Genomic DNA, 15,000 nt, shown 5'->3' with positions numbered 1-15,000 from the left:
TGTGATATTTATATGAAAATCCAGTGAATAAAATAAAAATAATATAATGGAGTAAAACTGATCAAGTATTTACAGTATAAACAAATGATCTAAACCTTAAGAAAAATGATGCAGTAAAAGTTCTGAAAGTTTTAAAATATTTATAATCACAACTCAGAAAATGTTTTGTTCACCAAAATTATTAGTTAGAATCTGTTTCAGGTTCAGAGCTTAAACAGTCTCATTTTGACTTTCCTGAAACTTCACTGGAAAAACATTCATGCAGATAAACAGGAAAAGTTACTTTTTGAAACTTACACACACACACACACACACACACACACATGCACACACACAGACACACACACACACTGTAAGCACCTAATTATCTGCTTCAGATCACTCCATTTTATTCATTCTTTCTTTCCTTTATTCCTTTCTTGACTCAGTGTTTTAAAGAAAGGAAAGTGTGTCATGTAGATAAACCCACAGAAAAACACATCCTAAATCTGTGGGACTGGTGTGGGACGTGTGGGACTGGTGTGGGACGTGTGGGACTGGTGTGGTGCTGGTGTGGGACTGGTATGGGACGTGTGGGACTGGTGTGGTGCTGGTGTGGGACGTGTGGGGCTGGTGTGGGACGTGTGGGACTGGTGTGGGGCTGGTGTGGGGCTGGTGTGGGACGTGTGGGACTGGTGTGGGACATGTGGGACTGGTATGGGACGTGTGGTGCTGGTGTGGGACTGGTATGGGACGCGTGGGACTGGTGTGGGACTGGTGTGGGACGTGTGGGGCTGGTGTGGGACGTGTGGGACTGGTGTGGGGCTGGTGTGGGACGTGTGGGACTGGTGTGGGGCTGGTGTGGGACGTGTGGGACTGGTGTGGGGCTGGTGTGGGACTGGTGTGGGGCTGGTAGATAGGGCTGCTGCTGCTGCTGGTTCTACCATCTTGCTTTTCTCACCTGCTGTCTGAATGTTGGTTCTACACAGAACCATTAATGTTTTTCTGGAACCCTTAAGGCTTCTAAATGTAACTTCATTTCTAATGTGTATTCAGTATAACTGGAACATATGAAACATTCTGCATTATTATTATTATTTCTTTATTTATTTCAGATGAACACAAATCAATTAAAACAATCAAATAAACAAACATTCTCATTCCTCTGATGGGAATAAATCTCGAGCAGGTTTATGGTATAAAACATGGTGCTGCTGATGTGCTGATTTACAGAAACACACTTGGCACTTATTGTGGACTAAATCATCAATACTGAATGTGAGAGACGTCTCTGAAACATCTGCGATGCCTCTCAGTCCCACTTAGAGGTTTTTCTCCGCATGTATCTCTCACCATCGCTGTCCACAGCCTCGTACAGCTCCTGAGAGTTCTCCTTTACAGCATGCAGATAGCCAAGATACCCCACACACAGCGTGATGGTGATGAGACCGAACGCCATCACAGGCTTGTTCTGTACAGGAGACAAATGTAAAGGCCAGAGAGTTAACAACAACAACACCTATAATAATACCTGATAAAGACTCTCAGTCAGGATGTCAGAGTAAATAAATAGGTCTGATTAATCATAATAGTGACGTCTTTAATAATAATAACATAAAAATACAAATAATTCATTTTAAAAATCATCATCATCATCATCATCACTGTAAAATAAAATAAAGGTGATGTGGGAGGTTTCTGTTGTGTTTTAGTGAAACTGAACAAACTCATGAACAGAGTTTATAACAGAATTAAATTTATTTTATTATAATAATGTTATTATAAATGATGCTACTAGTAATAATAATAACACACAGGTCTTAATAATGATGTGAAACACTGGATAAAGTTAAATAAACGTCCACAAGATAATTAAACTAATTAAACTAATTAAAGAGAATTATATAGTAATAGGATTAATGACGTCACTACACACACTTCCGGTTGTGAGCGTGTTAACGGACGTGACGTGTCTCATTTCACTACAGCAGTTTATATATCATATTTAAATTAAATCCGATTATTAACGTTAGTATTTAAAGATAAATGTCCGATTTACAGGTCTGATGAAAAGCTCCGGATTAACGGCGCGGAACAGTGACGTAGTTCTGACGCCCCTCAATCCGGGTCCTTTACTGTCTGATGAGGACATGACTGAGTTTAAATAGTCATAAATGTCACAGTTTATTATCGAATAAAGATAAAGACGAGCTTTATAAAGCGTATAAAGCTTTATAAAGCGTATAAAACGCAGACGGACAAACACACGACCGATGTTGTTAGGAGACGCTGAACGCCGCCATCTTGTTGAGAAGGCGCAGGGTTGCCAAAGCGGGAAAGAACACACATCTATAACAACTAGAAATTAATGTTGTAGCAGAACTTACGCACATTTTTATAACATTTTATTGCGTTCAAGAAGAAAATTCTGCAAACATTAAAATATTTTACAATATTTACAATAATTTAATGTACGTAAAATAAACCTTATGTTTAAGCCAACTTAGTATCACGGTATTGGACCCAATCTGGCAACCAATGACCTTGATATGTGACGTCATTGCGCCACCTGCTGGACGGAAAGGTGCATGTCGAGTCGTGACAAAGCTTCAGCGTCATCACTTTGTGTAAAGATAAGAAGAGAAACACAAAGAAAAACTCAACTTTATTTTACTGATGAAGAGAAAATAGAATTTAAAGCACGACACAATAAAAGCAATATTATGATTGTGACATTTGGCTTTAAACTCCAGAAACAGGACATTATTCTAAAGCAGCTGAAAAAAACCTGAACACAGTGTTGATTTTATATATATGTGTGAATATGTGCAGTGTTATAGTTTATCTATTAATAGTTGATAGAAACTATCAACTAAAACATGAACTAAAACCCTAAAACATGGGAACTAAAATACACACAATTGACGATCAGCTGTTTTTATCTTGTACACAAACTGTTACAGAGGAATGAACATGAATCTTTTTAACATTAGATTCACATGAATCACTTGAACATTCATTCATCTTCTACCACTTATCAGAACTACCTCGGGTCACAGGGAGCCTGTGTCTATCTCAGGCATCATCAGGCATCAAGGCAGGATACACCCTGGACGGAGTGCCAACCCATCACAGGGCACACACACACACACACACACATTTACATTTACATTTACATCATGTGACAGACCCCCTTATCCAGAGCGACGTACATAAGTGTTTAAATCTCTAACATTGAATACATTAATGCTGGATCACTAAGTTACATACTTAAGATACCATGAGTTTAAAACATTTGTTCAAAGTTACAATGAAAAAGTGTCAAAGGTGTGTTTTTTTTTAAAAAAAATGCAAAAGATAAGGAAAGAAGTGCTAGTTGAAGTGTTTCCTGAATAAGTAGGTCTTCAACCGCCGCTTGAAAATAGCCAGTGACTCAGCTGTCCGGACCTCTAGGGGAAGTTCATTCCACCACCTTGGTGCCAGTACAGAGAAGAGTCTTGTAGTAAACTTACCTCTTACCCTGAGAGATGGTGGAACCAGTCGAGCAGTGCTGTAGATCTGAGGGTGTGAGGTGCAGTGTGAGGAGTGATGAGGGCTTTGAGGTAAGAGGGAGATGGTCCATTTTTGGCTTTGTAGGCCAGCATCAGTGTTTTGAATCTGATGCGTGCAGCTACCAGAAGCCAGTGGAGGGATCGCAGCAGTGTGGTGGTGTGGAGAACTTTGGCAGGTTGAAAACAAGCCGTGCAGCTGCATTTTGGATCATTTGCAGAGGACGGACACACACACACACACACTAGGGACAATTTTCCAGAGATGCCAATCAACCTACCATGCATGTCTTTGGACCGGGGGAGGAAACCGGAGTACCCGGAGGAAACCCCCGAGGCACGGGGAGAACATGCAAACTCCACACACACAAGGAGGAGGCGGGAATCGAACCCCGACCCTGGAGGTGTGAGGCGAATGTGCTAACCACTAAGACACTAGTTTCTGTCTAAGCCACTTGAACATGAATCTCTTTTTAACATTAGATTCACATGAATCACTTGAACATGAATCTCCTTTAGGGAACTAGAAAGCTGATGTGGTCTGAATAACACTTCCTACTTTCCTGTTGAATGAGTTCCTACTAAACAACAGGAGATACACAGAAGTGCAGGGTGTGTGAGGGAGGTGTCCTGTGTGTCAGGTGTAATGTTGGATTGGTGACGTGGTGTAATGTCTGGGGGGAAACTAATAAACCATCAGATATAAGGAGCTGTGGGGAAAAGGTCAGGAATCCTTTATAGAACAGGAAGCAAAACTCTGAATAATGCAAATCTCTCACATACACACACGTGTAAACACACACACATACGTGTACACATACATACACACGTGTACACACACACACACATACATGTACACATACATACACACGTGTACACACACACACATACGTGTACACACATACACACACACGTGTACACATACATACACACACACGTGTACACATACATACACGTGTACACATGCATATACACACATACAATCACATACACACACATACGTGTACACACATATACACATACGTGTACACACACACACACACACGTGTACACACACACACACGTGTACACATACATACACACACACATATACACACACGTGTACACATGCATACACATACACACACGTGTACACATGCATACACATACACACATACAATCACATACACACACACACACACATACACCCATACATTCACACACACACACATACACACACGTCTGAGAGTAAGGAGACACCTGTAGGCATTTCACGGTATCTCCACTTACAGAACCTTCTAATTTAATAGTCTAAACACTACCTGCTTATTAACTCAATACCTAGAATATTTTTTACACATTACTACACACCATCGCACACAAACACAGGTTCTAATAACCACATAAACTCTGGTGTGTTGGAGACGCTTCATGTTTCTGCATTAATAAACCATGACCTTGTGACTGTGTGTTTAATTATAAATATCCTCCTGTCAGTGTGATACACACAGCATCCTGATCTCTCTCTTGTCTCACTGCCTTTATGAGCTTCTCTAAACACTGCGTTTACAAACCACACGCTCAGTAAACACACTCATTATGTGCCTGAGTCACTGCAGCTGCTTGTCAGTGAAAGTCTGCATTAACCATCAACTCCCTCCTGCCTTCATTTAAACATCACACATCATAAAGCATTCTGAAATATCTGGAGCATATTCACTACATCATGCAGAGTCTTTAAAAACCTCGCACCATGGAAACAAAGGCCCGCACACTCAGGTGTCTCACGGTGCAGTGTGTTTACAGTAAGCTCACAAGTAAGCCACGCCCACAGCAAGCCACGCCCACAGAAAGCCAGCAGGTGAGCCTGATCAACCAGGTACATTTGCCTTCCAAATCCTTCAGCGATACAGCGAGTGAACAGCTGCTGTGTACAAACCTTCAGGTGAGCAGTAGACTTATTTTACACTTTTCATTTGCTCTCTCGTGTTTTTTTTTACATTTAAACTTTACTTTCTACGACAAAAATCCTCCTACACAAATATAACACGTCTAAAGAACCTCAAATTTAAATTTACGAGTAACGAAACTAAGAAACTGCCGAACAAAAAGGTTTCATTTTGCTGAATAAATATATAAAGCATAAACATATCAGTTCTACACTTTACACTCAGGTCACATCACTAGGAACAAATTGTATTACAGTCAGGAAAAACACCACAAGACTGAGAGGAACAACAAGGTTCTGCTGGTTCTCTGTTCACTGAGTCACTATTTACATTCACCAAAACTGACCTCAGGAGAAAACTGAAAAATGGGACTTATACTTTGAGTTAAATTATTTATATTATGACGATTAAGGAATTGTATTTGTTTAATATTTCAGTATCACACAGTGAAGAGAACACGATCACTAACCCTGTTTTTTTCTATTTATTCTTTATAACGATTATAAATATCATGATTAAACTCAATCAATATTATAAATACTGTATTAATAGCTGTTAATAATTGTTGAAGCTTTAATTTATCTAGCGCAGGTTTCCCTGCAGTCATGAACTGGGCTTTTCTGGAGAGTGTTCTGAGCGGGGTGAATAAATACTCCACCGCCATTGGTCGGATTTGGCTCTCGGTGCTCTTCATCTTCCGCATCCTGGTGTTTGTGGCTGCTGCTGAAAACGTCTGGAAAGACGAGTCGAAGGATTTCGTGTGTAACACCCAGCAGCCAGGGTGTGAGAACGTCTGTTATGACCGGTTCTTTCCAGTGTCTCAGGCACGTCTGTGGGCTCTGCAGCTCATCATGGTGTCCACGCCATCCCTGCTGGTGGCCCTGCACGTGGCTTATCGGGAGCACCGTGAGAAAAAGCATGGGCGGAAACTTTACGAGGACAGAGGCAGGATCGATGGCGGCTTGCTGTTCACCTACCTCCTTAGCCTGGTCCTGAAGACGACCTTCGAGGTGGGAACGCTGCTCATCTTCTACTTTGTGTATAATGGATTTACGGTTCCTCGTATGTACCAGTGTGAGGAGATTCCCTGTCCCAATGTGGTGGACTGCTACATCTCCAAAGCCACGGAGAAGATGATCTTCCTCTACATCATGGGCCTCACATCTGTTCTGTGTGTGGTCCTGAACCTGACGGAGATGACCTACATCCTGTCCAAGCAGTGCTGGAAGTGTTTCAGTAAGAGGTACATCCCCATAGAACAAAAGAGAACATGTAGCTGCCACATCCACTCCACATCTGCGCTCGCTCTCGGCTCACCCGGACCTAAAGTCGCAAAATCCGCTAGCAAAGAGAATGAGGTTCAAGTTCAGCCATCGCAGGCTCTGAAGGAAACTCTGACATGATTAACACACAACATGTGGAAGTCCTAAACACTTCTGTTATTGTTATTCCATGGAACAGGTTCTCCAAAAATTGACAAAGACCAGACAGGAATGAACTCTATTTTAAAAGCACTTAAAATAAGCAGAAAATAATATCATGACAATAAGGAGATAAATGCTAACAGAGATAAATGCTAACAGAGATAAATGCTAACAGAGATAACAGACTCCCTACCAGAGATTCAAATGAATCTGTTTAGTGACTTGAGTCACATTAAATGATTCGTTTATTTAGCCCAAATATGCAGCCTGTTAAACAACTTGTGTGTAAAACTATAAAAATGTCATTTTATAGCATGTAAAGTATCTCTGTTGAGGAAAAAAAAAACCTTTACACTCTCTTTCACACACACACTTGACTAAAATGCTGGAAATCCCCAGGACTCACTGAACAGAGCGCTCATGTATTTGACTGATTCACTTGGAGGCAGAAGCTGATAAGTGACATCATCATTACCTTTCTAGTTGGTGGAAAAAGCTGTACAATAGAAATGTTTCCCTGCCCTAAACAGACTAGTTTGTCTTTTCTATTTAAAATGAGTGTATTTTTTATTTATATTAAGTTTTATTTATTCATATTTAATGCGCCTGTGTGTGTGTACATGTGTATGCTTTATATATAAGCACATTAACAGTAGCGCAGAACATCTGATCTTTCATTCTTGCATGTCAACTCATTTAATAATAAAAAAATACATAAAGGCTTTTTATTTTTATGATTTTATAATAAATGCAAAATAATCAATGTATCAAAATGTGTGTGCCAGTTAAATGTACCTGTATTAGAGCAATAAACCAAAACTACATCGCAGAATAAAAGACCGTAATCCGTTCTGCAAAAAGGCTTCTGTTCAAACCTTTGTTCATTGACATAAGAGAAAGAACGACATCATGTTTAACAGGAAAAAAAAACAGCACACAAAACACCACAGAGGTAGAAAATGCAAGCTGTAATAAATTGGTCTCTGTTGTTTAAGGTACAGACTGCTGGTGGCAGTAAATTACCCGGAGAGTCAGTATGTGTACAGACAGACAATGCTATAGACGTATAAATTTTACAATGCAAGATGAACAAGACTAAAATGTTTACCATCTACAGCTCACACTGCACTACAGGGTCGTCAGTCCAACCACCACAGAAACTAGTTCACTTTAAAAGGCCTATGGGGAGCCGCAACAATTAAAATCTTCCGCTAAAGGTTCGTTTCCAACATTTACCACGTGTGCCGGATAAATTTCTAAGGGCATGCGCAAGAGGTATATCATTAACTGTTTTAATTAACAACTTAAAATGTTTAATACACAGTCCTGTAGAGGGATTAGCAGATGTTAACAGGAGCATTCAGTATCATGGTCATAGAAACATCCCAACAGTTTATAACCCTCTGAACCCATGATTTAACATCCCAAAAAAGAGCAACACTGGAGCTATGGCTCCACCCCCACCCCCACCCCTGTCCTGAGAACTACCCCGTGACATCAGACACACCCTCTTTATGAATGACCACTGCAGGTCTCATATCATGCAGCTGTTTGAGTAAGAGTTCGAAAACATTTGAGAATCCTCTGTGCACCTCGAACGTCACCTTACTAAGAGTAGTTATCTTCTGAGGGTTTTTAAACTCAACAAGTTTCAGTACATCGCGGCAGTGATGATCAGGGTTGATCCTGCTGCACACCACCGAGGCTGTCTTTAGATGCACGGTTGGGAATTTCTTGTGAGGTTGTACATCAGTTAAAGAAGTCTTCCTCTTTCCAGTGGACTGACTCGATTCTTCCAGGAACTTGAGGAAGGATACCTCAAATCCCATTGGCTTGAAAGAGCTCAGAGTTGCATTTTGCTCTTGTGGCAACGTGGCACTGGAAGAAGTGCAGTCAGAGTTGAAGCCTGCACGGTTGGAGTGAGTCTGTGCCACTCTTAACCTAGTCACTCTCTTGCGTGCATACGGCGTGTGTTTGACACGTTCCCCCTTGCGAGGGCGACCTCTCTTACGCTTTACCACCACAGAGATATCAGAGCTCAAGTCACTGGACAGTTTAGCATCTGAAACTTCAGTGTCTTCAGTGCTCTCCTTTTCAGATGTTGGCTTTGAGAACTCTGATTCGCTGGGTCCAGTGTCCACAGCGTCCTCGTTCTCAGATGCCTCGATCGAGCTTTCATCAGACTTGTCAGTATCATCACTCCTAGAGGCAATTCGCTTGTACTTGGAGCGAGGCATTTTCTTGCAGAAGATGTAGTTGCTCCTCTGCTCCTCCAGGTATTGTTTTGGCAAGCCATGCTGGACATAATGCTTCATGAGCTTTCGCTCAGACTCAGCAACCGTTTCACAGCCTTTAAGCATACAAGGGTACTGCAACTGAATCCTCTTGGTGCACATGGCAGAGGCCTCCTCTTTCGATTTTAAAATAGGGTTTCCGTATTTTGTCCAGAGGTTCTTTTGCTTCCTTTTCTTTTTCTCTACTCCCTTCTGAATATGTTTTTTATTAAATTCTCTATTTTCCTTCTCAAGAGAGACTAATCTGTTCTTTGGAGGACGGCCGAGTTTGACACCTCTCGTGTTCAGCAGCCGGAGTTTGTAAAGGTCTTGGTGTTTTTTCATAATGTGCCGCAATAGGTTTGACCGTGTGGTATAAACACAGCTACAACCCTCAACCTCACACTGGAACATTCCATCAACAGGCTCAGTTCTACAGAGCTTTACCTGCTTGTGTTCGCTGTCAATGTGGTTAACATACTTCCAGAATCCTGTAAAGGTGACATCACATTCTGGCTGGTCACACTGAAACCTGCCCAGGTTCATACCAGACATCATGATACCTGCTTTGTCAAGGCTGAGTTTGTGGAGCTGAAGGTAATGCTGCAGCAGGTCCGTAACAGCCTGGAATATACAACAGCAGTCTCTGACCTGACAGCGAAACTCTGTCACCTCACCGACGTCACCATCAGGCAAGTCGCTCTCCTCCTCGTCTTCATTATTCTCCTCCTCGATCTGTTCATCTTCCTCATCAACTTCAAATTTGGGGAGGGCAGACTGATGTACAGCTTTGTAGTGAAGAATTAAATTGTGCTGAATTGTAAAGGCAGCCACACAACCCTGATGGACGCAGCGATAAGGCCGATAGGGGCTAAACACATCGTCCGTGTCGCTCTTTTTTTCTTTAGTCTTTTTTGTCACTTCTTTTGGTTTGGTCATTTTAGGTCGTCCCAGTTTAGGTTTCTTATCTGAGAAAAGGCTACCTGCTTGTGCCAGGACGATAGGAGTCTGGGCAACAGGTGGTGCACCTGAAGGCAACAGACCCCCAGGGGACATTTCATGGATAAGCTGAGAAGGTACAAGGGAACCTGACACAACCCCATTTGGACAACTCAAATTCTGCTCCACACTTGACGTGGCCAGCAAGGAAGGAACAGCCTTGATCACTGATGGATGCATCGGAGCCTGATTGTGGAGCTGATGTGGTGTTGTATGTGCTTTCTGTACAGTCCCACAGACACCAGAATTGATGGAAGCAACAGGACGGTGTTGCTCAAGAGGTTGAATGTTGAATTCTGATTTAATGTTTCCAACTGCAGATATGAAACTTGGGACACCAGACTCAGAATTCTGCTGCTGTCCAGAATAGGGCACCTTTGGTCCCGTTGGATTGGGAAAATCTGACATGTTTGGAGTGGTGTAAAGGCTTTGAACAGCCTCCATGGATTTCCGGCTGTATTGGCGTGTAATCCCCATCTTGACCACCTGCTCGTGTGAATAATTGTGAACAGACTGATAATGGGTCCTGAGGTTGGAGTTTCGTGTGAAGGTCTTAGGACAGAGCTGACAATTAAAAGGTGCAAAGTTAAACTGTTCCTTCCGACACTGATTTAGCATGTCCTCGGTGTAGTTATGCTGTTTCATGAGATGTTTAAAGAGGGCATCTTTTGTCATTGCTCTGTAACCACAACCGTCATTGTCACAAGAATATCCTCGGACCATAAAAGTGTATGCGGTTTCTGACATCTTAGTCACACTCTCAGCCTCTAGAGCGATTGTAGGTGTCTGCTCATGGCTTGGTTCTCTATCCAGATCCAGTCTTTCAAGTGCTTTAAGAATTTCAGTGATATCTTCAGTGTCTTCTTGTACCGGTGTCTTATTAAACGAATCACTCGTCACACTTTTATTAGAAGCACAAGCCAGAGGAACCGGTGTCAAGGTCTCACCAGGTACAACACTTCCGGAGTGGGTGAAACGTTCACAGAGTTCGATACTACTTCCGACACTCCGTTCATTAGTTTGAATCTCCTTCTGAATGACATTTGCCATGTGGTGTGGAACATCAGTCATCAGACTTTGTACATTTGAGTTATCTACTCCTTGACCTTGGAGAGAAATGCTTCTCTTTTGGAAGTCGCCAGCTAATATCTGTTCACGAAGCCTTTCCTTTACGCTCTTTTCTGAGACCAGGTTTTGAGCAAGACTAGCCATGGCAGCAAGAAGCCCATCGTTGGATAATCCACTAGCATTTGTAATGGTACATTTCTCTTTAATCTCCTTAATCTTGTTTAGTGTTTCAGCTTGAAGGATCCTGTCGATGTGACTAGCAGGACTCCTGGTAATGTTTGAGTCAGAAGTTTGGTTTTCGCTTAACAAGCGAGACAAAAGTTGATCTGAGGAACCCGCGTCACTTGGTAAGGGGTTGCAAGGCTGGGTATAATTAACCTGACGCTGATTACACTTGTCTTTGATATTTCCAGTGTGTTGAATTACACTGTTTTGGCTGTCTTGATGGTAAGAGACGGCTGATTCAGCAAAAGTCTGCTGACGTCCACCAGACTCCCCTAGACGTGGTGAATTTTGCTGGATGGTGTCGCTGCTTGGCTTACTGTCACTGTTGTACATGGAATCTTGAGTATTAAGAAATGTGACATTGGGAAACAATTTTGGATCAAGGGGGCCTTTAGACAGGGAAGGCCAAGCTTGCCCGGAACTGACCGGTGCAGAAGGCGAGGACTGGGGTGTGTCCGACGGGTGAGGGGAGTTCAAAAGCTCAAGAAATGAACTAGGAAGTTCTGCAGACAAAACTGCTTCATCGTAGGGTTTGCAGACAGCACGTTTAGACAAATGTCCTCCAAGAGATTTAGGACTTTGAAACTCTCTAAAGCACCGACAGCATATAAACTTGCCATCTTTGATGATGGCTGGCCACTTTGTTCTGCTGCTTCGCTTCCTTTTTTTGATGTCGCCGTCATGTGCAGAACTGCTGGTGTCATCTTGAGAAGCTTGAATGTTCATGGATGCTAAAGGGTTGCTTTGTTGTGACATGTTTGGAGGGGATGGAACCAAATCTGGGTTTCTCTCCAGTTTTACAACACACTCCGTATGTCTGACTACTGGGACGTTACTGGTCTTTGGTTGCTGAATGTAGTGAGGTGGTGATGAATCAGTAGGACGGCCTATTTTGGCTGGATTGTTCATCGTCGGGTGAACATTTGGTTGCGTCTGGGTGAAGCGACACGACGGATTGTTCTGATGTTCTAAATTAGGGTAGGCCATTTCTCCAGTATAGGAATTTGGCACTTGGTTTTGTGGTGCAGTGTCCGTCTGTGAGGAGAAATGTTCACTAGAAGAGGTCATTGGTTGTGAACGGTAATTCTGCTGCTGAACTGAAGTGTTCACTGGGATGGAACTCCACGAGGAGTGAGAAGCTGCATGAGGCTGATTTGCAGCATTTCCTAACTGTGACAGCACGATGGGATCCAGTATACTGTCCATTTGGTTCGGGAAAGTCTGACCAGAAGGACCAGGTAAATGGGAAGCCCCCGAGGGGTAACTGGAGCTTAAACAACCTGCTGAGTAGTGCGAGTGAACGGGTGATTTCTGCAGTGGGGTCAAAGGAACAGGAGTCCTCTGATCCAGCTGTTTCTGTAAGGGGTCTGTAGAAATACATTTGCCATTCATGGATGCAGCTCTGCTTGTGATTGGTGGTACTTTGTTGTTCCTCCTTGCCAGTTTCCATTGTGTATAAAACTCACAGTGAGCAGCTTTCATGTGTTTGGTAAGACTTCTGTAGGAGCTGTAATCTCGAGAACATGTTTCATATGCACATTTGTATCTGTTCTTTTCCTCAACTGCAGAACTGAGCACATTGGCCTGCAGTGGCTGTACCGGTCTGTTGGTGGGAAACGGTGTGACTTGTGGAGGAAGCCTCTGAGACACAGGCATTACCTGTGAACCATTTTGTGCCGTGTGCGTTAAGGGACCCATGCTGTTCTCATAGGGAACCTGGTAGACTGTGTGAATCGGGGTCACAGAACTGGAATCATACTGCCCATATTCAGTGTTTTCATTGCTGTATAAAGGCTGGGTGTGACTCTGGGAAACTGCAGACTCCATTTGAGCTTGCAAAACATCTCCTGATGGAGCTTGCTGAAAGTCCTCTAGGAGGCTCTGATATGAAGATGCTGGTGGAAGTGGGCAAGATGGAGTGAGCATCGCATCGTTCATTAACACATCTAACAGGGATTCTTCAGGTCTGGGTTCATTCATGTGAGGCATGGAAGGATTTATTTGAGGTTGGATCTGCTGGATCTCCATGTGTGGCATCTGTGGCTGCTGCACAAGATTTGGATCAGGTGGCTCGGTTTTACAGGTCACAAGGCCGAACGCTTGTGTTGGACCTTGACCAGAAGCGTTGAGCATGTTTTCAACTGAGTGCTTCACTTTCACCATACTGGGTGAGTGATCTACAGGGCTCATCATACAGCTAGAGTTTATTGGAGGCCCTGAATTTGCATCATGCTGGGCATCATGCTGGGCATCATGCTGGGCATCATGCTGGGCTGGTTCACTTGAGAGGTGTGGTTGAGGTTCTACAATACAAGCAGTGTCACTGTCAAAACTCTGTGTCTCCACTTTCTTAGCATTATGGCTCTCCTCATGCAACTCTAACTGAGTCTGTGCATGAAACACTTTACCACAACCAGGCACTTTACAAGTAAACGTTTTGTAATGCTGTGCCTCGTGGTCATAAAGTTTATAAGCTTCACTGAAAATTTTTCCACAGCCAGGAAACATGCATTTGGCCTTAAAGACTAGATGGCCTTTGCTATGCACGAGGAGCTCAGCGTTTGTGTCGAAGCTAGCTTTGCAGTTCAGCTGAATGCAAGTATAAGGCTTAGCACCACAATGGACCTGAAGATGGTCATTGAGGTGACTGACACTAACAAAATGACGACGACAATACTGACATACTATCTTTGTGGACTGTAATTCAAGGAAGCGCTTTGCCTCTTCGACCTCCCCGTGATCCTTCACATGGGTGAGAAGGTTGCGAAAAAACTTGAACGCTTTTCTGCAGGTGGAAACTGGACACACATTCCGCTCTCTCCCGTTGACCCTGACTCCTGTAACCTCGGTCTGAGGGCCCACAGCATCTCCATTGTACAGCTGACCAGATTCTCCACTGCAGTTTTTTGCCTTAATTTTCCGTGCCTGATTTTCTCCACTTTTGTTACTCAGAACTGCAATATCAGGGGCAGAAGATTTTGTATCAGTCAGTTTCTTAGTGGTTTTCATTGCAGCTAAGCGTTCTTTACAGGACAGCTTTACGTGTGATGCGACGTGCGGATCTAGTGTTTCTCTTGTTTCAAAAGTCTCTGTGCAAATAGGACAGCTATAATACCCATCTCTGAAGTGTGTCTGTGCATGTCGCACTATTCTATGACCAAGAAACTCTTTATCACACAGCACACAGTACTGCATGTAAGCTTGCCAGTTTCTAAACCTAGCTGACACAAATCCTTTTTCCCTCAACTTTTTAACTTCTCTGTTTTTTTGTCGTTGGTCTGCGATCTCTTTAAGTTCATTTGTTGTGTCTAAAAAGCATTCAAAAACATCCTTGAACTCCTCAGGCGCAAAGTCCAAGTCCTCTTGCTCAGCTTCAACAAAGCGATCGTCATTTAACTTGTCAATGGAGGACACTATAGATGCCTCCTCGCCCATGAGGCCTAAACAGTGACGCTTTAGTGTCTTCCAGTCCCAGAACTCTGGATCAAAAGACCACTGAGTTTTGAAAACTAAGAAAAGATCGCAGCGTAGCGAGTTGGGTATCGGAAGGTTTTCC

General features: G+C 42.9%; 3 protein-coding genes across 4 annotated transcripts in view; 1 reads left to right on the top strand and 2 right to left on the bottom strand.

The window, feature by feature from the left end:
• Positions 1-1,064: 1,064 nt before the first annotated feature.
• smim8 (small integral membrane protein 8) lies at positions 1,065-2,295 on the bottom strand. The gene is made up of 2 exons (XM_060883225.1): positions 2,039-2,295; positions 1,065-1,450 (listed from the first exon to the last, which is right to left on the bottom strand). The coding sequence occupies exons 1-2, from the start codon at positions 2,129-2,131 to the stop codon at positions 1,292-1,294; spliced, it is 252 nt and encodes an 83-aa protein (XP_060739208.1). The 5' UTR covers positions 2,132-2,295; the 3' UTR covers positions 1,065-1,291.
• A 3,043-nt stretch (positions 2,296-5,338) lies between these two features.
• Positions 5,339-7,714, top strand: gjb7 (gap junction protein beta 7). Of its 2 annotated transcripts, none has more exons than XM_060884224.1 (2): positions 5,339-5,451; positions 6,042-7,714. In XM_060884224.1, exon 2 carries the CDS (start codon positions 6,061-6,063, stop codon positions 6,856-6,858), a length of 798 nt encoding a protein of 265 aa, XP_060740207.1. In that variant the 5' UTR covers positions 5,339-5,451; positions 6,042-6,060; the 3' UTR covers positions 6,859-7,714. The 2 variants fall into 2 exon arrangements, with proteins under 2 accessions (XP_060740207.1, XP_060740208.1); XM_060884225.1 differs by having other exon boundaries at positions 5,360-5,451; positions 6,047-7,714.
• Positions 7,715-7,832: 118 nt separating this feature from the next.
• znf292b (zinc finger protein 292b) overlaps positions 7,833-15,000 on the bottom strand; it is an 11,161-nt gene continuing 3,993 nt past the window's right edge. Inside the window, exon 8 of the mRNA XM_060884223.1 lies at positions 7,833-15,000. This exon is cut by the window's right edge and continues 233 nt beyond it. Within this exon, the coding sequence (XP_060740206.1) occupies positions 8,364-15,000 (6,637 nt within the window). The 3' untranslated portion in view covers positions 7,833-8,363.

Source organism: Tachysurus vachellii, chromosome 12 (assembly GCF_030014155.1).
Source record: "Tachysurus vachellii isolate PV-2020 chromosome 12, HZAU_Pvac_v1, whole genome shotgun sequence".
NCBI classification, from domain to species: Eukaryota; Metazoa; Chordata; class Actinopteri; order Siluriformes; family Bagridae; genus Tachysurus; species Tachysurus vachellii.
The sequence above is the reverse complement of the archived record's forward strand: the minus strand, read 5'-3'. Positions and strand labels throughout refer to the sequence as shown.

Coding starts and splice junctions, on each gene's coding strand:
- smim8 (XM_060883225.1), bottom strand. CDS start 2,131: ATGTCCTCATCAGACAGTAAAGGACCCGGATTGAGGGGCGTCAGAACT. Junction 1,451..2,038: donor CGGAGCTTTTCATCAGACCT/GTAAATCGGACA, acceptor TCTCCTGTACAG/AACAAGCCTGTGATGGCGTT.
- gjb7 (XM_060884224.1), top strand. CDS start 6,061: ATGAACTGGGCTTTTCTGGAGAGTGTTCTGAGCGGGGTGAATAAATAC.